Raw genomic sequence first — 26930 nt, 5'->3', positions numbered from 1 at the left:
AGCAGAGACCCGGAGAGCTACGTCACACTGTCCTTCCGTGAGGATCTCCGCCATCAAAGCACACAGAACAGCTTCCAGAACGTAGGAAAATAACATCAGGGCTTTAATCCTCTTAAATAAAATGTAACATTTAAAATATACCAAGCACACAGTCTTCAGGTTTCTCTAGGAAAGTCCATCTTACTAGGGGAAACACCTTTAGGTCACTGGTCACTAGCTGGGTATAGATTTAAACATTTCCAGAGGCAAACGAAACAGGACAATGGTAACTGATTCCGTCACCTTCCGAAATGGGGCAAAATACAGAGGTGTGACTGTTTCGGCAGGCAAGTAGTTACTGATGATAAAGGAACTCAAATCACGTTTGTCACCAAGGGCCGCACACACCTCCCCCAGCAATCCCTTCCACTGCCTGAGTCAAACCAAGCATGCCGGGAGCGCACAGGCCAGTGAGACGCGTGGGACGCACAGCAGCTGGCTCGGCCAGCCAGCAGACGCGGTTCCTGAAGGCCTTTTATTTACTTGGAACACTCTGACGTCGCCAGAGTCTGAGCAGACACAGTGTTTTTTGTGATACCCCAGAGTCCAGTAGTGTCCCTTCAGCCTGTTCCGTAAGCACGTGGAACGTGTGTTAAAAATCAACGGACAGACAGACTCCCATATTCCAGTTTGTTAACGCAGCTGGGCAAGTGCCTGCCTTTTCTGTGGAGCCGCCGGTTACCAAAGCCTTGCAGCAAGGTTTAGGAAAAGGTCAAGAGTATTCATAGGTGAGAAAAGACAAACCCGCCCTGGAAGAGTCAGCGGGTGAGACAGAGCGCTGGGACCCGCGGGCCGCTAGGCCTCCTTCACCACCCCCACCAGGGCAGGTCTCAGGGTGCGCCCGTGCAGCTTGTAGCCCACTTTGTTAACCAGCGCCACCGTGCCCGGCTCCTTCCCCTCGACCGGCGTGTGGAACAGCGCCTCGTGCTCGTACGGGTCGAACCTGGCGCCCAGGGGGTTCAGCCGGAGCAGGCCGTGCTTGGTGAACACCTTCTGGATCTGGACTTCGGTCATCACGAGCCCCTCGTAGAGGTTCTTCAGGTGGGGGTTGTCGTCTCGAATCTCCTCCTTCGGGACGCACTGTGTGGCCTTCTCCAAGATGTCCGCCACCTCCAGCAAGTCCTTGCAGAAGCCCTGGATGCCTGCACCAGGTTAAGGGAGACCGTCACTGCATTTTCCATCAACTGCACGGGCCGCTCAAAACCACAAGCCCTCCTTTTGTGACGTGTGCGTGCTCAGAGTCGTGTCCTACTCTTGTGACCCCAGGGACTGCAGCCCACCAGGCGCCTCTGTCCGAGGGAGTCTCCAGACAAGAGGCCTGGAGGGGACTGCCACTCCCTTCTCCCCGGGATCTTCCCGACCCAGAGACTCAACCAGCGTCTCCTGCAGTGGCAGGTCGATTCCCTACCACTGAGCCACCTGGGGAGTCCTTCTGTCACACACCTGTTTTCAAACCAGGTCCTAGAATTTCAATGGGCTGGATTAAACAAAAAAACTTTTCCGAGGTTTAGACAAAAGCCAATGAGGTGTAAAGACAGGCACCTGAAAACCTGCAGAGCCAGACTGAAAACCCCCAGTCCTGCTCCAGACCGAAAGGACACACAGACTCCCGAGCACCTCCCTGCCACAGACGGGGCCAGCAGGACGGGGCCAGCCCGCCACCTCAGCCACGCCCCCGGCTGTCACCAGACAGCCCTGTGACCGTGCTGAACCCCTCTGGGTTGAAGCTGCTCTGGTGATAGAACAGGGACAACAGTACCTGACACACAGCAAGCTTATGAGGACAGGAAGTCACTCACATCACAGCGCCTAGAACACTGTAAGTGCTCGATAAACATTAGCCATTACTTGGCACCATGAGGTCAAAGTTAGCAGGACACACCCCAAGCCTTAATCTAACAGAAGAAATAACAGTTAGAAAAATTTTATATAAATGCAAACAACTGTGGTTTCAAGACAACCCTTCAGATGCTGAATGCAGGAAGCTGGGGCTGAGGAGAGGCACCCCCTCCCCCGCAGCGCAGTAACCTCGAGTCTCCAGCACAACCGGCTCAAGTCTTCTCAAGTGTCAAAGGTTCTACGCTTTGAAGGAGGCAATGCTTGTTTACAGCTTCTCTTTTTTTTTACACAGTATTTTCACCCAGTTGCTGTAAAGTGAAATAAAAAAGTCTACCCATCCAATAAAAACGTGAGCATCTATTAAGGACTAACCCCTCGTTCGAGCTGCTGGGGAAACATCTGCCCACGTGGAGTGTTGGTCTGAGACACGCAGGGCACGATCGCCACAGCGAGACACAATTACCAATTATACTTCCAGGAAGGAGCCCTCCTGAGTGCTGAGGACCATTAACCGCAGGGACATGGCTTCTTGAGCCTGCGGTGCGGACTGAGAGTCGGCAGTGAGCCACGCATCCTGGGAGCCCAGGGCGCCCGTCCACCAAGACAATGTAAACCCAGAGGAGTTGACGGCTTCAGGGGGTGGTGGACTGGGCGGAGGGGAGCTGACGCCACTCTGCCAAGGGTGTGGAGCCAATGCGGGAGCTGAAGCTGGCCTGGGCAGAGTGCAACAGGCGGCAGAGGCGGGTGCGCGCAGGCCAGCCATCCCCACCCCCGGGGTAAGAGAGGAGCGGGCGTGGGGGGAGAGCGTAGTCTCAGATGACTGACCTGAACACCTGTGCGGGCAACGGTATCATTTACTCAAACGAGGAAGAAAAGCACAGAGGGGAGAATTCAGTTTAAAATACCTCTGAGACATCCAGGTAAAGACAGCCAGGACTAGAATGGAGAAGAAACGTCTGAACTGGCAGCTCACCTGTATGTGAACACCACTCAGCCCTGTCGGAGGGCAAGTCAGTGGGGGAGGTGATGAAAGGAGGGGAGGTCTTGAAGAACGTGGACATTTAGAGAGCAGCAGGCACGCAGCCAGGGCAGGGGATGACCAAAGAGAGGAAGGAAAACAGGAGCGGAGCTGACGGCACCTAGAGCAAAGCGTGTCTGCAGAAGGCGCATTGGTCAGAGGGCCCGTGGAGGGAGGGAGGGAGGGCGGGCCCGCCCCGGCAGCCTCCTGCGGAGCACGGCCTCTCGGAGCCCTGGGAGCCCACCAGCGCCGGCCGATCACCCCCACGCAGGCGCAGCTCTAAACCCAGGCCACTGCCCCCAGCTCTGCAAGCTCAGCGGCATCTGTGGGACATCCGAGGGGCCTGCTACTCGTGGCTGGGACGGTCCCGGCCTACTAAGGCCTGAATCTGTGCGCCTGGTGGGTGTGCCCAAGAAGGCAAGGCTGGGTCTGGGCTCCAGGAGGTCTGCATTGGGAGCTTTGGGAACACGGCAGTGGGGCACGCCAGGGCTGATTGCCTGCGTTCCCACGGTGGAGGTGGGGCTGAGGGCAACGTGACAACAGCATACTCTGTGAGCCCGGCCAACAGGAGGGCTTCCCTGGTGGCTCAGCAGTGAAGAACCCATCTGTCAAGGCAGGAGACGCAGGTTCGATCCCTGGGTCAGGAGGATCCCCTGGAGGAGAGCATGGCAACCCACTCCAGTATTCTTGCCTGGGGAATCCCGTGGACAGAGGAGCCTGGTGGGCTGCAGTCAGTCCACGGGGCCGCGGAGTCGGACACGACAGCATGCACAACAGGTGGCAGCACGCACAACAGGTGGCAGCACGCAGCACGCTCCCCGGTGGACAGCTGCAGTGGAGGGGTGTTCAGTGGCTCCCCTCCTGGGGGAGCGCTCACTCCCACCCACCTCACTCTGCAGCTCAGAAACAGACCTGGGGGTGTCCACTCCGACCAGGAGGGAGCAGACCCTTCCCCTGACAGGGCTGTGACAACCATGGAACAGAGGGGAGGCCCTGCTCAACCAGTCACACCCCCCCATCAGTGGGACAGTGGCCAGGACACCCAGCAGCACCTATACTATAAAAGCAGGTCTTTCTCCAAAAATGGTAGACCCACTCAGGCTACTACACAGGGAGGCTCCTGCACACACACACACACAAGCCCTCCAAGACCACAGTAGGTAACTGCTTCTCCTAACAACTAAGAAATCTGGAAGACAGAATAATGGAAATCACCCAATCAGAACAGCAGACAGAAAGCCAAATGAAAAAATATGAAAGCAACATAAGTGCGGGATAATTTAAAGTTTGCCAACATATAGGGATTCTAGTAGAAAAGAAAAACCGGGGCGGGGGGAATGAAAATGTATTTGAATACATCATGGCTGGGCACCTTCCTGGTGGTCCAGCGAGTTAAGACTATACCTTACAATGAAGCAGGTGCAGGTTCAACCCCTGATCAGGGAGCTAAAATCCCACCTCTTGAAGTGAAAAAACATAGAAACAATACTGTAACAAATTCAATGAAGACTTTAAAAATGGTCCACATTAAAAAAAATCAATTAAAATGGCAACAGTTAAAGAGAGGATTCTAAAGAGCAAAAAAAAGAGAGTTACTATAAGGGAATTCCCATACGGATATCAGCCGATTTCTCCACAGAAACACTGCGGCCAGAAGGGAGCGGCAAGTATTCAAAGTCCTGGAAGGGGAAAGTCTGCGACCTGATACTCTACCCAGCAAGACTACCATTTAGAAGGAGACAAAGAACGTCTTAGACAAGCAAAAACTTTTTATACTTTGAATACAGCAATACTAAACCTATGCTAAAAGAAACATTGAAAAGTCTTCTCTAAGTAGAAAAGAAGAAGCTATAAGCAAGAGAAAACCCAACTGTAAAGTGAATCACTTAAAAGTCGGTACAGAGATTGAAAAAAAAAAAAAAAAATTCTGTGAAATCAATGACAACCACAATGAATAGCTGAAGGGTAAACACTAAAAATGTAAAAGACAACATCAAAATCATAAAGTACAGGGAAGGAGTAAAAAAAATGTTGACTTGTTTTTCCTAGAATATGTTTGAGCCTACATGACTACCAGTCTAAAGCAAACAGATATAGGAAGGGGTTAACATACTTGAAAAACAGGGTAACCACAAATCAACAATGCCCAGATTTACAAAAGCCAAAAAGACAACAAGCACAATACAAAAAACAAACACACATCAAACTACAACACACCGTCTACCAGAGACCTACTGTAACCAAAGGACGCACACAGGTTGGAAGTTGAGGGGACAGAGAAAAAGATATTTCATGCAAAGGGAAATAAGAAAGTGGGGGGGGGGGGGGTCGGTCACAATATTCATCAGACAAAACAGACATCAAAACAGAAGCTATAAACACAGATAAAGAAAAACACTACATGATATTAAAAAATCAATACAAGAAGATATTATATTCCTCAACATATATGTACTCAACACAAGAGCACCCAAAGTACATAAAACAAATGCTAACAGATGTAAAGTGAGAAACTTTATAGAAATACAACAGTAGGACTTTACTGCCCCACTCACATCAATGGACAGAGCTAGACAGAAAGTCAATAAGGCAACAGAAATCCAAAATGATAGAACAGTCAGACTTAACTGATATGCTCAAGATATTCCATCCAAAAAAACCAGAATACACGTTCAAGTGCACCCAGAGCCTTTTCTAGGACTGACCACATGCTGGGGCACAAAAACAAGCCTCAACAAATTTAACAGAACAGAAATTATTTCCAGCATCTCTTCTGACCACAACTGTATGAACCTAGATATCAACCCCCAGAAAAAGAAATGGAAAAAACAAAACCAAAAAACCCAACTACATGGAATTAAACAACATGCTACTAAAATATCAATGGGTCAACAATGAAATTAAAAATTACCTAGGGACAAATGACAATGAAACACAACCATACAAAGTCTACAGGATGCAGCAAAAGCAGTTTTTAGAGGGAAGTTCACAGTGATACAGGAGTTCTTTAAGAAACAAGAAAGATCTCAAAACAACCCAACCTACTACCTAAAAGAATTAGAAAAATAAGAACAAACAAAACCTGAAGTCAACAGAAGCGAGGAAATAAAGATCAGAGAGAAACTAGAGATTAAAAAACAAAAACAAAAATTGGTTCAGCAAGAAAAGGGAGAGGATCCAAATAAAGAAAATAAGAAATGAAAGAGAAATCACAACAGATACCACAGAAATAAAAATCATTAAGAGAATATTATGAACAATTAATTATATGCCAACAAACCTGACAACCTAGAAGACACAAACAAGTTCCTACAAAGATGCAGCCCACCAAAACTGAATCAAGAAGATACAGATAATCTGAACAAACTGATAACTAGACATGCAATAGATTCTGTAATTAAAAGAAATTTCCTACAAACGAAAGTCCAGGACCAGATGGCTTCACAGGTGAATTCTATCAAACATAGAAAGAACTTCTACCAACTCTTCTCAAACTCTCTGAAAAGAATGAAGAGGAAGGAACACTCCCAAAGACATTCTATGAAGCCACCATTACCCTGTTACAAAAATCAAAGAAAAGACACTACTGAAAAAAATAGTAAATTACAGGCCAATATCTTTGATGAATATAGATGCAAAAATTCTCAACAAAATATTAGCAAATGGAAATTAGCAACGCATAAAAAAGATCATACACCGTGACCAAGATGGATTCATCCCAGGATCATAATGATAGTTCAACATATCCAAATCAATCAATGAGATATACCACGTCAACAAAAAAAAGACAAAAACCACACAATCATCTCAACAAATGAAGAAAAACCGTATGATCCAACATCCATTCACAAGGATGCTCACTCTTACCACTTTAGTCAACATAGTACTGGAAGTCTCAGCCACAAGAAGAGGTAAAATTGTCAGTATATACAGATGACATGATACAATACATATTGAAAGCCCTGAGACTCCACACAAAAACTACTAGAATAAATGAATTCAGCAAGATATCAGGATATAAGATTAATATACAGAAATTGGCCAAATTTTTTTTACACTAACAATGAAATATCAGAAAGAGAATGTAAAGAGCAATATCCTTTAAAATCACATCAAGTAATAAAATACTTAGGAATAAACCTGACAAGGAGGTGAAAGACTTATATGCTGAGAACTATAAAACATGAGTGAAGGAAATTGAAAATGATTCAAAGAAATGGAAAGATATTCCATGCTCTTGGATTGGAAGAATTAATATTGTTAAAATGGCCACAATGCCCAAAACAATCTACAGATCTAATATGGTCACGATCAAATTGACAGGGTTTCCCAGGTGGCTTGGTGGTAAAGAACCTGCCTGCCAATGCAGGAGACAGAGGAATCTTGGGTGCGATCCATCAGTTGGCAAGATTCTCTGGAGGAAATGGCAACCTACTCCAGTATTCTTTCCAAGATGCTCCCATGGACAGAGGAGCCTGGTGGGCTACGGTCCATGGGGTCACAGAGTTGGACACGACTGAGTGACTGAGCATGCACACTATCAAATTACCCGTGACATCTTCTACAGAAGATGAGCATGTGCAAACTATTATATACAGAATGCACAGGTCACCACTGTGTAGCATGGGGAACTACGGTTAATACCCTGTGACAGGGAATAATGGAAAAGGAAGTAAAAAGATGTGTAACTGAGTCACCTTGCTGTAGAGCAGGAATCAACACATTACACATCAACTGTACATTCAACAAAAGTGCAGAGAGGCTGTTCTCTGTGCTGAACGTGCAAGCACTCAAGCTCTGTCCTTGAGCAGAGGGTTTAACCTCTTGTTGGTTCTGCATCCAGAACGGGGAGCCTGAAAGCTGTGTCCCCTAAGTACTCAGGTGGTCTTCTGTGTGATCAGCACAACACATATGGGGTAGGGAGACGGGCCTTGGTGCCATGGCCATTTTAGTGGCAAATCATTTCAGTCTCACTGACCTCAACTGTAAGGTGGGAAGCATGATGACAGAAGGATCCAACGGTGTCAATGCAGATAGCGACTGACGAGGTCTTAAGTGAGACCAGCGTCAGGGCTGCTCCGGCTGAGGACCCCAGCCTCACAGGGCACCTCTGCGAGTGCCTGCAGGCTCACACTGAGGTCCTTGTGTGGGAGAGAGAAGGATCCTCTCCTATTGAAGGAATTACGCTCACCACTATGAGTGTGCGTCACAAGCCAGCTCTGCTCCTGCTAGGCAACAGCTGACTCATCTCAACAACTGGAGGGAATGCAACCAGCAGCCACCCGCCCTCCCCACCTGATCAATCACGTTGTCTGAGACCACACCCCCCCCCCCTTCCTTGTCCGTATCTCCCAGGATCAATATCATACAGTGATTAAAGTTACCATATAGTTTTGCCTCCTCCACCAATTTTTGGCTCCTCTGCCGCAAGTTCTCAGTATCTGCTAGAGCTCGCTTATATTTTTCCTTTAAAAAAAAAGAAAAAAAAGGAAGAAAAATTCACATGAAATATATCTGGAACAAATTCATAGGTAAACACATCTGATATAACAAACTGCAAGTCAAAATACAAACAGCAGCGATCAGTACTTTGGAGACTGGATTACAAACAGCTGCTGCATAATAAACAGAAGTAAATTAACCAGTGCCACTATTCCCACCACGTGGGGAATAAGATGGCGAGGCATCACATATTCATAACCCCCCACGGTCATTCTCACTGTGTACAGCTGGGGAAAGCACAAGAAAAGCTGCTAGTTTCTCCTGCTTCTGATGGTTCCTCTCAAGGAAGGACCATTCATTCCTCTGCAGAATTTCCAGCTCAAGGGAAGCCTAGAACCCAGGGTATGGGCTGACCTGGCTTGGATCTCATACCGAGGAGAGGGTCAGGAGAACAACCCTGAGCAGACAGCTTTGGCCTCTACCCCACAGAAGAGGAAAAACCTCAGGAATGAACCTGTGGTATTTTTAACACTGCCCCACTACAGTTCAGTTGGAACACTTATTGTGTAATAATCATCAGAATTCTGGTATCTTCCTCATTTTGCACCAACTCTTCCTGTAATTGTATCCATCTCCTGGCATTTCTCTTTTTCCTCTGGGCACTAGGTTACTGCCTTCAGCTTTCTGGGGGCTCCAGTGCTGCGGTTAAGAGCAAGGTCTCAGAGGCTCAGACAGTGGGCCTGCCCCTGGGCAGCAAGGTGACCTTGGGAAGTTTTACCAAACAGTCCTGGGCCTCAGTTTCCTCATCTGTAAACAGGGGTATTAACGGCTGACTCACAGGGCTGCTGTGAGGATTCACACAAACAAAGGGGTTAGCAAAGCCCTAGCACAGTGCTTCACGGCAAATAGATGGGGATATGATGGAAACAGTGACAGACTATTTTCTTGTGCTCCAAAATGGACGGTGCTCCACTGTGGATGGTGACTGCAGCCATGAAGTTGAAAGATGCTTGCTCCTTGGAAATAAAGCTACGACAAATCTAAACAGCTTATTGAAAAGCAGAGACACTACTTTGCTAACAAAGGTCCGTCTATTCAAAGCTATGGTTTTTCCAGCAGTCACAGAGATGTGAGAGCTGGACAATAAAAACGGCTGAATGCCAAAGAACTGATACTATCGACCTGCGGTGCTGGAAAACTCTTGAGAGTTCCTTGGACTGCAGAGTGATCAAACCAGTCCATCCTAAAGGAAATCAAACCTGAATATTCATTGGAAGGACTGATGCTGAAGCTCCAATACTTTGACCACCTGATGCGAAGAACTGACTCACTGGAAAAGACCCTGATGCTGGAAGGATTGAAGGCAGGAGGTGGTGGTGAAGACAGAGGAAGAGATGGCCGGATGGCATCACCGACTTGGGGGACATGAATTTGGGCAGACTCCAGGAGATGGTGAGGGACAAGGAGGCCTGGAGTGCTGCAGTCCATGGGGTCGCAAGGAGCCGGACATGACTGAGCAACTGAACAACGCTTTTCCACACGAGGTCATAATCTGTATTACTAATTAGTTCATAAAACTCCAACATCCCGAGGAGAGCATCATGTGACTTTACCTTTGGCTCCCACTTTCGTCCCCCCAAAGACCCAGCCTTAAGGGCCCTACTGAATATTCATCACTTGTAAAGACCATTTTCAGTCTTAATTCAATATAATCTATGTAGCACATGAAGATAAGTCTCACGACAACCAGAGTCACAGCGGATTTGAGTTCTAGCCCTTCTTCAGCAGTAACTTGCTGTAGAACCCGACGGGACGGAATTCGTCTGGCTTCCACCTCTGTTGTTAAGTAGGCCATCTTGACATCCCCAGAAGACGGACCTGGATTTCCACAGACCACATTCCTCACGAGAGCCCACAGCCTTACCATGGTCTCCTTCAGCTGCTCTTCCAGCTTGACCTTCTCTTCTATGAGCGTCTTCTCCGTGGAGGGAAGATCTGTCTTCTGTTCATTCTGACCTGCGTCCTCTTCCAGGTTCTGGCCATTGTTTTTCTGCTTTGCAGCTGTGCACAGCAGCCGAGGAGAAGACCTGAAGGCAAGTCCACATGACAGAAATTAAGATCATGATTTTTCTGCTTGTTAAAGTCAGATGGACGACTTTGGAAATCAAAGGTAATTTAAAACTACTTGCTACACGGGGGAGAAAGGATTTGTCTTAGATACAATAAAGGCAAACTGCATATGATGTATGGAAGCTATCTGCTTATGTAAGTCTTCTGCAATACACGCCTAAACTAAAACGTCAGTGCACCAAGGCTACAGTACTAATCTCCCCTTCTCCTCACTCTCAGAACTCCTGATCATGCAGACCCCACCACATGCTGAAGAAAGAGCTACTACTGGAGGTGAGGTCCAGTGCTGCTGTCCATTACAAAGCCTCGTGGGCAGACATCTTGCCCACAGGGTACTTATGGTCATGCAAAAAGGTATCTATATACATAGAACTGTAACTTGGGTTTGAAAGTGATAAAAGAGGAACCAAGTGCTTTGGGAGGCTCAGAGTAAATATTTCTAGCTTTCGAGAAATGGAAGTCTGGGAAAGGATTTGGGCAGAGGGACTCTGAAGAACAGGCAAGAGTTCACATACAAAGCCACAAGGAGACAAGACAGACCCACTTCAGGAAGGGTGTAACAAAGGTGTGGAGGCAGGAAAGCATGGGGTGGTATGTACAGGGGAAAACACAAAAAGCTCTAGAACTAATGCTGGAAGTGACTTGGGATATTACCCAATCTGATTCCCATGTGGAAAAGGTTAAGTAATAAGCTCAAGGCCACAGCGCCATTAATGAATAATACGGATCTGTTCAACAGGTCCAGTGGCGCTCTAAAGTATGCCACAGACCAATCTGAAAATAAATCACATTCATTTCCGTCCCAGATTAAAGAAAGCTGCCTCAATGAACAGGAAAGCTAAGGGCACACAGAATATGTGTACAAGGGTGTTTAAGGCAGCAGGTACAGATGTTTTCCAGGATGAAAAGCTGGAAACAGAAGACTGCTCAGAAGGACACGGCTGAACAAACTGTTGCTTCCGTGGTCTGGAACACTGAGCAGCCACCAGACAGAGGGCAGTGTTAACCTGCCATCTTTTGGCTGCACCATGGGGCTACTGTGCAGGAAGACACGCAACTTAGAGAGATACACAAAACACGACTCCAGTTTTGTAAACACAAACCAGAAGTCCTATTTTGAGGAGAATAAAAGGATACACTAGTCTGTCATCAATACTTATGTGAAGAGTTGACTCACTGGAAAAGACCCCGATGTTGGGAAGGATGGAGGGCAGGAGGAGAAGGGGAGGACAGACGAAAAGAAGGCTGGATGGCATCACCAACTCAATGGACGTGAGTGTGAGCAAACTCTGGGAGTCAGTGAAGGCAAGGAAGCCTGGCAGGCTCCAGTGCACGCAGTGGCAAAGAGCTGGACACAACTGAGCTGAACAACATGGGGGTGAAGACCAATAAGCTTTATACTGCTATTTTTACTTCTGGGGTTAAAAAACTAATCATCTAAAAACGGAGTGTGCTGCTGTGACCTGCCTTAGCTTCTAGCCGCCCTGGCCTCTGGGTGTAACAGTCACGGCCTTCTGGGTCCACTCCACTCAGCAGACCTCCCCCTGCAGCAGCCCGTCTGGGTTTGCAGGGAGGCTCCCAGAACTCAGTCACTCCCAGAGCTCTGCACACAGTTCAATTTACTCTCTCCCCTACTTGAGCCTCCTTACACAAAAGGCAGAAATGCACGCACTCCTGGCAATCAACTGGATTTCCCAGGTGGCGCTGGTGATAAATAACCCAGTTGCCAATTCAGGAGACATAAGAGAAGCCGGTTCAATCCCTGGATCAGGAAGATCCCCTGAAGGAGGGCATAGCAACCCACTCCAGTATTCCTGTCTGGAAAATCCCCATGGACAAAGGAGCTTGACTGGCTACAATCCAAATGACCGCAAAGCGTCGGACCCGACTGAAGGGACTGAGCCCGCACACACGTCCAGACAATCAATGCCAGTTACAAGAATCACAAATTGAGCCAACAGCCTCTCCTCACTCATGACTCCCCAGGTAGGTTTGTTTCCACGCTGTCTACACAATGGATCAGGCTAGAATCGTAGCTTCAACCCCGCGCCCTGTCCTCGTCTCCGTTTACTGACCCGTTTACAGTCTCACCATCACTAAATAAAGCTCCTTGAGGGCAAAGTCCAGGTCCTGCTCCGCGCAGCTTCTACCCCGTGTTCGGCCCAGAGCAGCTTCTCTTAACAGATAGCCTGGTTCTCCAAAGCTACCCCCAACGTGGAAGGTGCTAATTCAGATCAGTCGCTCAGTCATGTCCTACTCTTTAAGACCCCATGGACTGCAGCAAGCCAGGCCTCCCTGTCCATCACCAACTCCAGGAGTTTACTCAAACTCATGTCCACTGAGTCGGTGATGCCATCCAACCATCTCATCCTTTGTCCTCCCCTTCTCCCGCCTTCAATCTTTCCCAGCATCAGGGTCTTTTCCAATGAGTCAGTTCTTCGCATCAGGTGGCCAAAGTATTAGGAGTTTCAGCTTCAGGATGAGTCCGCTACGCACGGGCTAAACTAAGTTAGGAGACCGGACTTTGAAACGGCAGAAACCGCAGGTTTAAAAAAAAAAAAAAAAAGGCAAAAGAAAAGCCAAGGAGAGGGCAGGGCCTCGTGACCTCTGCCGCAGCGTCACTGCTCTAAATCAGCGGCTCTCCCCACGGCGGGTTAGGTAGGGGCTGCGGCCCTTCTGTGCTCCGACTCCGCAGCACGCGGAGGTGGAGGAGGTTCGGGCCGGGCGGAATGAGGCCGCTCGCCACCGCCGCCTCGCGCGGGGCGCCGTCCCGTCCGCCCCGCGGGCAGCACCGACAGAGGGGTGGCCGGGCAGGCCCCCCCGGAGGGCCCACCGGAGCCCGCGCCCCGCGTCTGGAAGCCCAGCCACGACGCCCGGGCCGGATCCGGGCAAGGTTCGCGTCCGAGCCAGCGGGGGCACCGCGCCCCTCCTAAGCCTGGCAATCGGCGCCCCTTACCTGAGAGACAACACGAAAGCCGGGAGGCTGCGCCGCGCCAGCCGCACGCACCGAGCCGCCATGACTGCTGCCGGCACTGCGCGCGCGCACCAGGCATGCGCGAGGCCCTTTTCGTGCTTATCCCGCCCAATTGCTTCCCCTCAGCCAATGCCCCACCGTTCTTCCTTTGATGGACAGGCCGTGTTCACCAATAATTGCCGGTCTGGGCGATGGGCGGGGTTTGAGGCCTTGAGAGGTCCCAGAAAGTGAAGCTGAGGTGAAAGGTGAAGGAAACAGACTCCTCCGTGGAGGGGCGTGGTCAAGGAAAGAACCAATAGAGAGAGAGCATGGGGGAGGGCGCCGGAAGTGCGGACTGAGCGGGCGAGGAGACTCTCGAGCGCGGTTTCCACTTAGGCCTCCCCGTTCTGTACGTGTGCCTCGTGTTTCGGGGCGCTTCTTGCTCTGGGAGGTGGCGAGGCGCCAGGGCTTTTGTCCTTTGCTCCCTCACAGCCCGAGCTCCTGGAACCGAGCCAGACTCTGGGTGCTCAGTGTAGGCTAAAGGCAAATAGGTCAAGGACGAAAACTCGTGTACGGGCGACCGCAGGGCTCCAGGAAAGTCGGTTAAAACAGCGTTAGGCGGTCATCGCCCGTCCTGCCGGCGACTTCGCGGCGCAAGAGGGTGGACTGGTGGCCGGAGGGGCCCTCCGTCGGTACTGTGGGTTTTATTAACGCCAAAACCGGGAAGCGTGTGTGGCCCAGCGCGGAGGCGTCGGGGCTGGGTGAGGAGACGGGTGATGGTTGCACTGTTCTTCCACCTTCCTTTTTCCAGTGTGTTAGTCGCTCAGTCGTGCCCGACTCTTTTCGACCCCATGGACTGCAGCCCACCAGGCTCCTGTGTCCATGAGATTCTCCAGGCAAGGATACTGGAGTGGGTTCCCATTTCCTTCTCCAAGGGATCTTCCCTACCCAGGGATCAAACCGGGGTCTCCGGCACGGCAGGCAGATTCTTTACCCACTGAGCTACAAGGAAAGCCCAGTTTTCTCCGAGTAAGACACAAAGCCTACCAAAACAGCATCGAGGACAGCTTCTGGGGACACAACCAAAGCTCATAAAATCCAAGTGTTTTCCTTACTCTTAGCAATGACAGTGCTCCTCTTGTCTCGGGCCACGAAGGAGCCCAGGTGCTGTTTGTACTTGTGTCTCGCAGCTGCTGTCCCCTCTGCCAGAGTCGCAGAGCCCGTGGTGTCCCCAACAGAGTGCTGCCTGCGTGTCCCATCTGTGAGGACCAAACCTATGTTCTCCTGCTTTGCTCCCATTAAGAGCATTCATCACGTTGAATGTCAGGCCCTGCGCCACTCGCAGAAGGAGGCAAAAAGTCAGATCCAGAATGTAAGACGTTCTGTTGGGCAAGTGACCCAGTTTATTAGTTAGTGGTCTAGAGGAAAAAAGGAAGTAAGAATTAGAGCGCATAAAAGATGGAATGTGTGGACCTTATTTGAATCATGATTGAACAAACCAACTATGAAAAGAGACATCTGTAAGATAAAGGGGAAAGTCAAAATATAAACTGCTAGATGACAGGAGTTACTGATATTTTTGTTAAAGTGAGGTAGCCTAGAGTTCAGATAAAAATACTGTAATTGTTCGGAGATGCCAATGGGAGTATTTAAATTGCCACAGAATTTGGAATTTGCTTTATGATTATGCAGGCTGGAAAAAAAAATGAGGATGGAAGAAACACAAGAGGCAAAATGTTGATAATGGTGGTAGCAGGATGATAAATAGTGTGGGAGTTAGGATCATTTTCTTCTCTGTGTGAACTTTTCTATAGTAAAATTAAATACACGTCATGGGGAAGGGATAAATGAAGAGCTTGGAAGTAACATACACTGCCGTATGTAAAATAGAGAACCAGCAAGGACCTACCGTATAGCACAGGGTCTCTACTCAATATTCCGTTACCACCTATATGGGAGAAGCAATCTGAAAAAGAATGAATATATGTGTATGTATAACTGAATCACTTTGCTGTTTACCTGAAACTAACACAGCATTGTAAATCTGTACACTCTGCTGATTCACTTTGTGAACTAACAGCATTATGAAGCAATTATACTCCAACAGAAAACAAAAAGCTATACGCTAATAAAATTTAAAACATGTTTCTCATTGGCTGTGACCTTGGGCAGCATCATCTAATTGCTCTCAGCATTGATCCGCTCACCCATAAAACTCGGACTATATCATTTATTTTGAGGAATAAAAGAGGTGCAAATCCTCATTTCCTATCTCTTCTTAGGACTCAAGGGAATCAAATAGGAAGCCTGCTGTAAAGAGCTCACAATACAGCATGGGGACTATCAACAGTGATGGCTTCTGTGTCTTGAAACAGACAATGGATGGCTGTGGCCGTCGTGATGTTTCTGCTGTCACTGAACACTGGTCCAGGACAGCCAAGAGGCCATGCCCTAGATCTACATCCAGAACGGTCAACTTTCCTGAGTGGAGGCCTGTCTGTGCTGCCACTTTGTGGCCATATTGGGAACGGCATCCTTGACAGCCTGCTGAGGTCTGGAAGTTCACCCCAGTGCAAGTCATCAGCACGTGGACGTGAAGCTGCCAGCATGGGAAGACTCCTGCGTCAGCCCTTGGAACTCATTTCCAGCAAATCAAGTGGGTGGCCCATGCAGGGGGTGCAGGAAGAGCAAGCTGAACAGCCCACGGTGCCCTCAACAAGGATGGAAAGGAGTGAAAGTCGCTCAGTCGTGTCCGACTCTTTGCGACCCCATGGACTATACAGTCCTTGGAATTCTCCAGGCCAGAATACTGGAGTGGGTAGCCTTTCCCTTCTCCAGGGGATCTTCCCAACCTAGGGGTGAAGCCCAGGTCTCTCGCATTGCAGGCAGATTCTTTACTAGCTGAGCCACAAGGGAAGCCCAAGAATACTGGAGTGGGTAGCCTATCCCTTCTCCAGTGGATCTTCCTGACCCAGGAATCGAACCGGAGTCTCCTGCATTGCAGGCAGATTCTTTACCAACTGAGCTATCAGGGAAGCGCAACAAGGATGGAGTCACGTGTGAAAAAATGTCCTCAGGAGAAGGTCATGCGGAAGACACGACAGCATGTGGGCCATGGGTGTGGTGTTTGTGACAGCTGAGCGCCTGCAAGTGCCAGGCTTTGTGCAGGTGTCTCCTCCTGGACCAGCCCACCCTGCAGTGATGCGGGGCTGGGAGATGGGCCAGATTCATCACACACTTGGAAAAAGGCAGAACTTTTGCCTGTTTTTCCCAACCAATCCCAGCCCACATAACCATCACAGTTGAAGCCAGAACTGTCATCAGAGTGTTGGCTGCTGCCACAAGCTGCGTTATCCTCTTTATTATTACTATCCCTCAGCAGGGGCATGGATTTTCATCTTTTATCCAACTCCGAAATACACAAAAAAATATATGGGTATGATGGGTACAGCGGACAGAATTCTAAAAACGGACTAAAGCTACCCGCCCCTGGTTTTTCAATCAAACGCTAGGTGCTGCTGTGAAAGGACTTTGTAGATGTAGCTGGAGTCCTAAGCCAGTGACCTTTTGTAGAGAGTATCTGGTGGGCTCAATCTTGGTGAGCTGTTTAAAAGCAGAAAGTTTCCTCCTTCAGGCAAAGTCAGAATGCTTCACGGCATGAGAAGGACTCAGATCTCTGCAGCTGGTGTGAAGCTGGGGGGTCCACTGAGAAGGTGGCCTCAGAGCAGACAGCAGCCCCCATCTGGCCACCAGCAAGGACACGAGGCCCTCAGATCTGCTGTCTCAAGGAGCTGGACTCCATGGACCATCTGAGCAGGCCCCCCAGACCAGAGCCCAGCCCAGCCCTGTGTGATGCGGCACAATGGAAACCCCACCTGGCTCACTAAGCCATGTCTCCATCCTAGGAGGTGGGCATTATGTCCACCCTCTCCACTTTATCTGGGCTCCCAGTACTCAGAATGGATTAACCATACACCTTGTTCCAATTCCTATTGGGGTGTCTCATTCTTGGCCCACTTTTGTTCACTTGTTTCAGTGCTACAGGAGAGCCCCCCCCCCGCCACCACCAAAGAAAAAACCCTGCAGCTGGGGGAGACGGGGGCCCTGGTTAAGAGATTTTCCTGTCAGAGGGGTCTGACAACCAGCAGCAAGTTGCACTGCCATTCCTCTGGAGCACACGGGCTCCAAACTGAAGTGTATGTTCTTGGTGAGAAAATGCCACCGGAAGGGGCCACAGATGTTCAGGCTGAAATAACTTTCTGCAAAAAGAGCCAGATCAGTTGCATGAGGAACGAAGAAACACGTGAACTGACAGTCAAGAGCATCTGAGGGCCGGCGGCAGCCCCCCGGAACCAGTGGTCTCCAGGTGTGGCTTGGGTGCAGGGTGGGCACCGTCGCCTCCTCCTGCAGAGACACCTGAAGGACAGGAAAGGAGGGGGTGGTGGCAAACTCCTGAGCCCCGAGAGAAGTGTCTTACAAAGCCCGTGGACATGGGAGAGGATTTGAATCTGAGGCTGATTAAATTGTTCATCACTGAACTGCACTGCAATTGGAATACTCCTGGGCATCAACAGAATCAGCCGTTAGTGAGAAGAAAAGTGAGAGCTGTGTGAAGCATGATGGTTAGCAGGAGGGACAGCTTCTCATTATGAAAATAGTGGGTGCTCTTTATGGAACCATTAGAAAATGTAAATGGTAGGATGTTGTTGTTATTGAGTCGCTAAGTTGTGTCCAGCTCTGCAACCCCATGGGCTATACATGCCAGGGTCCTCTGTCCTTCACCATCTCCTGCAGTTTGCTCAAACTCATGTCCGTTGAGTCAGTGATGCCATCCAACCATCTCATCCTCTGTCATCCCCTTCTCCTCCACCTTCAATCTTTCCCAGCATCAGGGTCTTTTCCAATGAGTCAGCTCTTTGCATCAGGTGGCCAAAGTATTGGAGCTTCAGCATCAGTCCTTCCAATGAATATTCAGGATTTTACGATTGACTTGTTTGATCTCCTTGCAGTCCAAGGGACTCTCAAGAGTCTTCTACAATACCACAGTTTGAAAGCATCAACTCTTCAGCGCTCAGTCTTCTTTATGGTCCAGACTCTCACATCCACACATGACTACTGGGAAAACCATAGCTTTGACTGTATGGCCCTTTGTCAGTGAAATGGTGGGATAATAGGAATAGTAACATCTTCTCCTCCCAAGTTCCTTTTTCTCTTGTCGCTGTTAGGACCTTGGGCACCTGCACTCTTGGTCTTCCCTTGAACCCTTGACCCTGACCTTGGATTGATCACAAATCCAAAGCTGGAGCCATAGGCATCTTGAGGTAACAGCTGGGACCCTGTGATGAGCAGAGGTGAGCTGTACCTCTTGCCTGTTTCACAAGGCCAAAAACACTCATGTTATTGTGAAAAGCCTGGACTTCCCACGCGCAGGGCACAAGGGCAGAGGGGCTCTCTGGAGCTGTGGCTGAACCCAGAGTGCCTCAGAACCTCCTTACCCATCACTGGTGGCCTGACTGTCAGAAAACATGGACATGGATGCAGGGCCCATGGAAGCAGTGGGCACACCTGCCTCTGCCCTCCTCCTTATGCCCTCCTGGACTAGGATCCAAAGCAACAGTAACTTAAGCCAGAGAAGTTTAATTCCCCATCTGCCAAAGTCTGGGTGGCTCTGTGGCCCCAGGTGTTCAGGGGTCCCAACTCCTTCCTGCTCACAGCTCTGCCTTCGCAGGGTGTGGCTCTTGCCTTCACCGGGGTTCTCACAGTAACATCCCAAGAAGCAGGCTGGCAGAAGTGGGGGAAGGGAAAGACCACACTGCAAGAGTCTTCTGAGGAGGTGGCCAGGATGCCAGGTGCCATATCAGCTCACACCCTATTGGCCTGAGTCACGTGGTCACGCCTAGCTGCAAGGGAGGCTGAGAAATAAGGTCTTCATTCTCATAATCCCTTCCCAGCTTAACATTCTAGTCCTGAAGAGGATACCAGCAACAGCTTTATCTGGGGTCTTCTGTGACCCTCCATCTTCTCTGGGTATGGGAAACCCCTCTCCTCAACATCGCAGGAATTTGATGAGACACCCGTGAGCCAGCGCTGTGCTCTCACGAGTGTGTGAGGCTGGGTTTTCCATCCACTCATTCAGCACTGCTGAATTCTAGGCTCTGCCTGTTCTCCCCACCCCAGTGGCTGACAAGCCGAGAGAGGTCCACAGCCAATGCACGCTGGAACCAGGGTTCGAGCCCACTTCTGTCCCAGACAGCCAGCGTGCTGCTTCCAGACTCTGCTCCCTGCCGCCAGTCCACCCCGCTGCACGTCTGTCGTGCTTACTTGTCTCGCCTCTCGTGGGCCTCTCCTGACCAGCACGTGAGTTTGTGAGGGCAGAGCGGGTCTGTTTTATCTGCTGTGGATTTCAGCAGCTCACGACTGCCCCTGGTGCCAAGTGCCAGCCCCTGGAGGTGAGTGGATGAATGAGGGAAGGCCTTTTATATCCTGGGAGAAACAGCCCCTTTCGCAACCACACCGTTTCCCTGTCCGTGAGTGCATGCATGCTAAGTTGCTTCAGTCGTGTCTGACTTTCTATGATACCATTGACTGTAGCCCGCCAGGCTCCCCTGTTTTTTGGGATTCCCCACGCGAGGATACTGGACTGAGTTGCCATTTCCTCTTCCAGGGCATCTTCCCGCCCCAGGGATGCGGCTGTGTCCTTACATCTCCTGCATTGGCAGGCATGTTCTTTACCCCTGGCACCACCTGGGAAGCCCCTGTTCCTGCTGGGACTCAAGTTAAAGCAGCTTCACGGATTTGATTGCTTTTCCCTCAGGTGGCACGCTGGAGAGCACTTTCTCCAAGGGGAGTTTTCACAGCCGAAGGTTCTCCCGTCAACAGGAACAGAGCCAGTGTCTGGAGGTGGCAGAAAAGCCAGTTGGAGCCCGCCTGGGCCAGGACCCCAGGGAGAGCTGGTCCCCTCTCAGCCGGCTTCTCCACCCTCCAGCTGGGGCCCCTGGTGTAAGCGGCTCTGTGGGCTCCTGCGGGCCTCTCCCTGTCTCTGCGGTCGCTTCTATCACCACCCTCCCGGGCCCTTCCGGCCGCAGAGGGGCCTCTGGCTTCTCTCACGCCTGTCTGGATGGCTCTGTTGCTCACTTCACACGGGGGCAGCACACAGAGGCACCCCCCGCTGAGTGTGTGTGTGTGTCTTTTCTCTCTCTGTGTCTTGTCTGTGTGTGTACCTCTGTGTGTGTGTGCGTGTTGGTGTATCTTGTGTGTGTGTGTATACGTCTGTGTGTATGTGTGTGCCTGTGTGTGTTATCCGTGTGTGTGTTCCTCTGTGTGTATGTGTGTGCCTGTGTGTATGTCTTGTCTGTGTGTGTGTGTGCCTGTGTCCTGGCTCTGGGAGCCTCAACCCTGGCGTCATCTTACTTTTCAAATGTAATAGCCGTCTGACTTCCCCTGTGATGTTTACTGCCCGTTTTTCACCTCCTGACAGTGCTCCTGCTGGGCATTTATCCCAACTGAATTCAGCCAGAACTCAGGAGATGTGAGCGAGTCCTAACATTGGTCTAACAGACTGCAAACTGCGCGGGAATCCTCAAGTCCACCCCAAACAAGTTTCGAGTCACCAGGTGGGTACCCCTTCATCCCCACCTCCCTGAAGAATCACAGACACAGCCAAGCCACGCTGCGCAGACGTGTCATCTCTTACGTCTCCTGCGTTGGGGTGCGAGCTCTTCACCACTGGTGCCACCTGGAAGCCCATGTTATCTATATTTTACCACAGTTAAAGACAATGTACGAAAAAACCTAGGATAGGCTTGGAAAAGTTTCACTAGATGTGGGCATGCACATGCTGAGGAAAATCCTGGCAGAGCATCAGGAGGAAGGGAAGTGAATGAAACTTCTCTGTGACCCATGGCTTAGTCAATCTCAATTTCTTCTAAGTAGAAAAGCATACAAGACCAACAACTTAAATGCTTCTCACAAAAACATAAGTTTTATGGCCCACTCAACCATTGTAAATCTTCAATTAAGACAAGAAATAAACCCGTTCTGGAACTCTGAGTAGATGTCATGGATTAAATTGTGTTCCCTCAAAATTTACATGTTGAAGTCTTAACCCCAGGGCTTCAGGATATGACCTTATTTGGAAATAAGGTCTTTATAGATTAATCAAGTTAAATGAGATCATCAAATATTTGCAGGGCAGCATTTGTGGAGATGCAGATATAGAGAAAAGACTTGTCGACATGGGGGGAGAGGAAGGAGAGGGTGGGGTGAAAGGAGAGTAGCGTGGAAACACGTACATTACCAAGTGTAAAATAGACAGCCAGTGGGAATTTGCTCTATGACTCAGGGAGCTCAACCCGGTGCTCTGTGACAACCTAGAGGGCTGGGATGGGGTGGGAGGTGGGAGGGAGTTTCAAGAGGAAGGGGGCATATGTGTACCTATGGCTGATTCATGTTGTGTGGCAGAAACCAACACAGCATTGTAAAGCAGTTATCTTTCAATTGAAAATAAATAAAAAAGTGAGTTCATAAGGCTGGGCCCTGATCCGATACGATTGATGTTCTTATAAAAGGGGAACATTTGGACATGGACACATAGGGAGATGTCACGTGAAGATGAAGGCAGAGGTTGGGGTGATGCTTCTTCAAGCCAAGGAGCCCCAAAGATCTCCAGCAAGCCCCCAGAAGCCAGGAGAGACGCAAAGGACAGATTCTCCCTCAGGCTCAGAAGGAGTCATCCTAGTGACACCTCGATCTTGGGGCTCTGTCCTCCAGAACTGTGAATCTATGGATTTCCACTGATTAAGCTAAGCAGTCTGTAGTGTTCTGTTATGGCAGCCTTGGAAAACTCATACACGGGGCTTAAAACAACAGACCTTCTTTTCTTCCCTCTGTGACCGTGTTCAAATTTTCCTCTTCTCAAGGGGCACCAGTCAAATAGGATTAGGGCACACCATTCTCCATCATCACGGATTACATCTACAAAGACCTCATTTCCAAGTAAAGTCATATTGACAGGCATGGGGTGGGGGCGGGGTGAGGATTCTCAGGCCTTTTCACTTGGACTGAATTACACGATTGGCTTTCCTGGGTCTCCAGCTTGCAAATTGTGTGACTGTGGGTCTTCTCAGCCTCCACAACCCCGCGAGCTGAGTCCTCTAATAAATCTGCCTTTGTACAAATCTGTCCCTGGTGCTGTGTCTTTGCAGGGCACTGCAAGCACTAACTCAGACTTCTGCTTCTGGGCTCTGAGCCACTGACAGGCGGCGGTCCTGGTACGTGAGGTCGGCCAGCAGAGTCCGAGCACACTTCTCTGGGCCCCACGAAGGAGGCCTGGGCCCGGTGTCGGGAGACCCGCTGGCCCACAGATAGAAGCCACAGTCTCCAAAATCAACTCGTCCGGCCATAGAGGGAACATTTTGGTTTCCCATCCACCCAGTCATTTCCCTGACATCATCTCTGGCTGAGAACATAGGTGAGGAACCACTGGCTGGGCCCCTGGGTACATCTGATCGCATGGTTCCTTTCTGTCACCCACATGTGGTTCCCTGCTGGCTCCAGGCTAAAGCTCGCATTCCTAGGATGGCCAGCCTCAACTCCTTGCCCTCCAGGCCTGAGCAGCATGCTGAACTGACATCTTGCAGGCCCTCTGTTCTCTAAAGTCCCAGCCTGGAGCATCTCTTCCTCTCCTCCTGAACCTCTGACCCCAAGCGGCCTTTGTCTGCCTGATTGTCGTTTTGTTGTTTAGCCGCTAAGGAGTGTCTGACTCTTTGCCACCCCGTGGACTGCAGCACTCCAGGCTTCCCTGTCCTTCACTATCTCCTGGAGCTTGCTCAGACTCATGTCCATTGAGTTGGTGATGCCATCCAACCATCTCATCCTCTGTCGTCCCCTTCTCCTCCCTCCTTCAATCTTTCCCAGCATCAGGGTCTTTTCAAATGAGTCAGTTCTTCGCATCAGATGGCCAAAGGATTGGAGCTTCAGCTTCAGCATCAGTCCTTCCAATGAATATCCAGGGTTGATTTCCTTTATGACTGACTGGTTTGATCTCCTTGCTGTCCAAGGGACTCTCAGGAGTCTTCTCCAGTACGACAATTCAAAAGCGTCTATTCTTTGGCTCTCAGCCTTCTTTATGGGCCAGCTCTCACATCCGTACATGAGTACTAGAAATGCCATAGTTTTGACTATGTGGACCTTTGTCAGCAAAGTAACGTCTTTGCTTTTCAATAAGCCATCTAGGTTTGTCATAGTTTTCCTTCCAAGGACCAAGTATCTTTTAATTTCGTGGCTGCAGTTACTGTCCACAGTGATTTTGGAGTCTAAGAAAAGAAAATCTGTCACTGTTTCCATTTTTTCCCCCTCTATTTGCCATGAAGTGATGGGACTGGATGCCATGATCTTAATTTTTTGAATGCTGAGCTTTAAGCCAGCTTTTTCATCAGAGGCTGATTAGTTCCTCTTTGCTTTCTGCCATTAAAGTGGTATCAGCTGCATATCTTGAGGTTGTTGCTATTTCTCCCAGCCATCTTGATTCCAGCCTGTGATTTGTCCAGCCTGGCATTTCACTTGGTGTACTCAGCATAGAAGTTAAATAAGCAGCGTGACAGTATACAGCCTTGACATACTCCTTTCCCAATTTTGAATCAATCTGGCTGGTAGCTATCTTTTGATGCAGGTTCCAGTCTGGCTGTCACCTCCTCCAGGAAGCACTCCTGGATTGCCATTGCTGTTTTAGGTTTCTCCTCTGTGCCTTCCTTCGTTAAGGTCTTGATCACACCAGGAGTGAGAGGGGGAAGGTCTTTGCTCTTATCTTGGCTGAGGCTGTGGGCTCAGCTTGTCTCCTCTGTGTGCTGAGCAGAACAGAAGGAACTGTTTTTCCTCCCATCCTTCCGCCATCACTGCCCCCTCCAGTTTCTCTTCCTTCCTCCTCAACTTCACCTGGTCCTCCTCCAATCTGCTGATTCCCTCACATGCCAGGATAACAACAGAGCTGCAAGGGGCCTCCTCCCAAGCTGCTGACACCCCCTCTCAGAGTCCAGCCTTCTCTCCCAGCTGCCCCCGCCTTCAGTTCCACGCCAGCCTTGATTTACTGCACGGGCCGGGCTGTTTGCCAGGTGTCTGGTCCTGTCCTGAAGCAAGCAGTTAGCTTCGAGGTGATAAATGTGGCTCAACGGAGCTCAATCCAGCCGTGGCTCCCAGGTCAGTCCCCAGACATCTTGTGGACCTCCCACTCCCCACCTCTGCAAAGAGTTTAGCCAAGAGAGACGATTTATTTACTTATTTAAAAAATACTTGTATTTATTAATTTTTCGGCTGTGCTGGGTCTTCACAGCTGCGTGGGCTTTTCTCTAGTTGCAGAGGGCACGGGCTACTCTGCGGTGCACGGGTTTCTCACTGTGATGGCTTTTGTTGGCGCAGAAGACGGGCTCCAGGGCACGTGGGCTTCAGCAACCGTGGTTCCTGGGCTCAGAGCACAGGCTCCCTGGCTGTGGTTCCCGGGCTTAGTGGCTCTGCAGCACGTGGGATCCTCCCGAATCAGGGATCGGACCCGTGTCTCCTACACCAGCGGGTGGATTCCCTACCACTGATCCACCAGGAAAGCGCCAAGAGAGATGATTTAAATAACCTGCCTCCAATTCTTCTTTGTTCCTGGAAATGTCTCGCACATGCTATATTTTGAAAAAATCCATGTAACAACTTACACTCAATATACTCCTTAGCTGGGAAAGATGGACTCCTTTCTGCCTGGGCATTTCTATTCCTGCCAGCAGGGAAGGCATGCAGGCTGATGGACGCCGACCCCAAGGATGACCTCAGGTGCTTGGGGTTTGTTTTCAGAGAGCCGGGGAGGGGCAGGCACCCCAGCTGCCTTGTGCAGCCTGGAAAATATGTATCTCTGAGCTCATGAAGGTGTTCAGTGAACAATGTGACAATATGCCCTCAGAATGAGCCCCCCTGCAGGACCCCAGGCAGAGGACGTGCCCCTGGGTCACGGAGCCATCTCAGCAGGGGCGCCCGTGTGGCAGGAACAAAGCAGACGAAATGAAACACCTGGTCGTCAGGCGCAGAAAAGCAGCTGAATAGCCGCTGAAGCTCTGAGAAGAAATATTCTGTATTTGGTCACAATGCAGGCTATGATTTTTCAAAAAGAACATACAAGGTAGTTGATGTGGGCTTTCCAGGCGGCTCAGTGGTGAAAAATCCGCCTGCCAGTGCAGTAGATGCAGGTTTGATCCCTGGGTTGGGAAAATCTTCTGGAAAAGGAGATGGCAACCCACTCCAGTATTCTCGCCTGGAGAATCCCATGGACACAGGAGCCTGGCGGGTACAGTCTGTGGGGCCACAAAGAGTCAGAAACAAGTGACTAAACAATGACAGTGTGGCAGAGTTCTGTCTTGTAGGCAATGGTGGGATGCCGTGGACGGTCCACGTTTGGGGAGCTGTTCGGGGTGTGGAGCAGAAGGCTCCATCTGGGAGCCTTGGGCCTGGCAATGGCCTATGTGCTGGCCTGACTCACAGCTCCTGGAATGCGCATTTTTGCCCAGTCTTCTTTGGGTTTCCAGGCCCAACTGTCCACATGCACAAGTTCTGGGTACCCGTGGATCCCAGTGCAGATGCCTATTCAACACACTACAGGTGTTGGCCAGTGCCGGCTCTGCTGTGGATTCCGGTGTTGGAGGAGGTGGTAAGACACCCTGCCCTGCCTTCGGAGTGCTGCGGGTGGGACAGTCAGAGAAGTGGCGTATATATCGGGCCCTCTCTCTAGGACCTCCATGCAGCGACAAAGACCCAGCACAGCCAAAAAATGAAAATAATAATAAGCGTGACTGCGGCTGTGTACAGAGCACTTGCTCTGAGCCCCTGGCTGCTGAAACCTGCCTCTTCCCTGAACCTGCAACAGCCTCCTGTGGGCTGGTGCTGTTTTCCCAGGGTCTTTAGGGGAGGAAGCCAGTGTCAGATGAGGGGCAGGGGGTGTCGCTAGCCGGGGAGGGGTGGAGGTGGGCTAAAACTTGGGTCCATCGGACTCCAACACTCATGCCCTCGCCCTGCCCCAGAGACCCCCCTGGAGGAGTTCCTGCAGGTAACGGAGCCTGGGCTGCACCAGTGAGGGGCAGAATCCCATCTAGGCCACCAGGTGTGCAGAGGGGCGGAGCGGGGTGGCCCCTGGCTTCAGCTCCCCTCCCTGCTTTTCCCTCGAGACCGTTCAGCACCTCCATGGGGCGCACGCAGCCCAAAGAAGGCTGCTGGCCAGAGCAGGCAGCCGGCCGTGTCCCGCCCCTGACTGCGCCGGTGTTTTCTTTGGTTGTGGGGGCTGGGCTATGCTGTAGTTACAGCGCGTGGGCTTCCCATTGCAGTGGTTTCTCTTGTTGCGGCTCCCCGGCTCTAGGGCACTGGCTCAGCAGCTGTAGTCCACGGGCTTAGCTGCTCCGTGGCGTGTGGGACGGTCCCAGATCAGGAACCGCGGAGCCACCAGGGAAGCCCTGTGCTCACTCTTACTGGTCTTGACCCTGAAGG

At 50.3% G+C, this 26930-nt stretch overlaps 1 protein-coding gene and 1 long non-coding RNA gene across 2 annotated transcripts; one reads left to right on the top strand and one right to left on the bottom strand.

Annotated features, from left to right (window-relative positions):
- Positions 1-82: 82 nt before the first annotated feature.
- Positions 83-13531, bottom strand: GRPEL1 (GrpE like 1, mitochondrial). The gene is made up of 4 exons (XM_020880328.2): positions 13425-13531; positions 10263-10425; positions 8281-8362; positions 83-1181 (listed from the first exon to the last, which is right to left on the bottom strand). Exons 1-4 carry the CDS (start codon positions 13484-13486, stop codon positions 835-837), a joined length of 654 nt encoding a protein of 217 aa, XP_020735987.1. The 5' UTR covers positions 13487-13531; the 3' UTR covers positions 83-834.
- LOC139033411 (uncharacterized) lies at positions 13512-21470 on the top strand. The gene is made up of 2 exons (XR_011485972.1): positions 13512-20420; positions 20899-21470. It is a non-coding gene; the product is annotated as an uncharacterized lncRNA (long non-coding RNA).
- Positions 21471-26930: the final 5460 nt, after the last annotated feature.

This window comes from Odocoileus virginianus, unplaced genomic scaffold (assembly GCF_023699985.2).
Source record: "Odocoileus virginianus isolate 20LAN1187 ecotype Illinois unplaced genomic scaffold, Ovbor_1.2 Unplaced_Scaffold_5, whole genome shotgun sequence".
NCBI lineage: Eukaryota > Metazoa > Chordata > Mammalia > Artiodactyla > Cervidae > Odocoileus > Odocoileus virginianus.
This window is presented reverse-complemented; position numbering and strand designations above follow the sequence as displayed.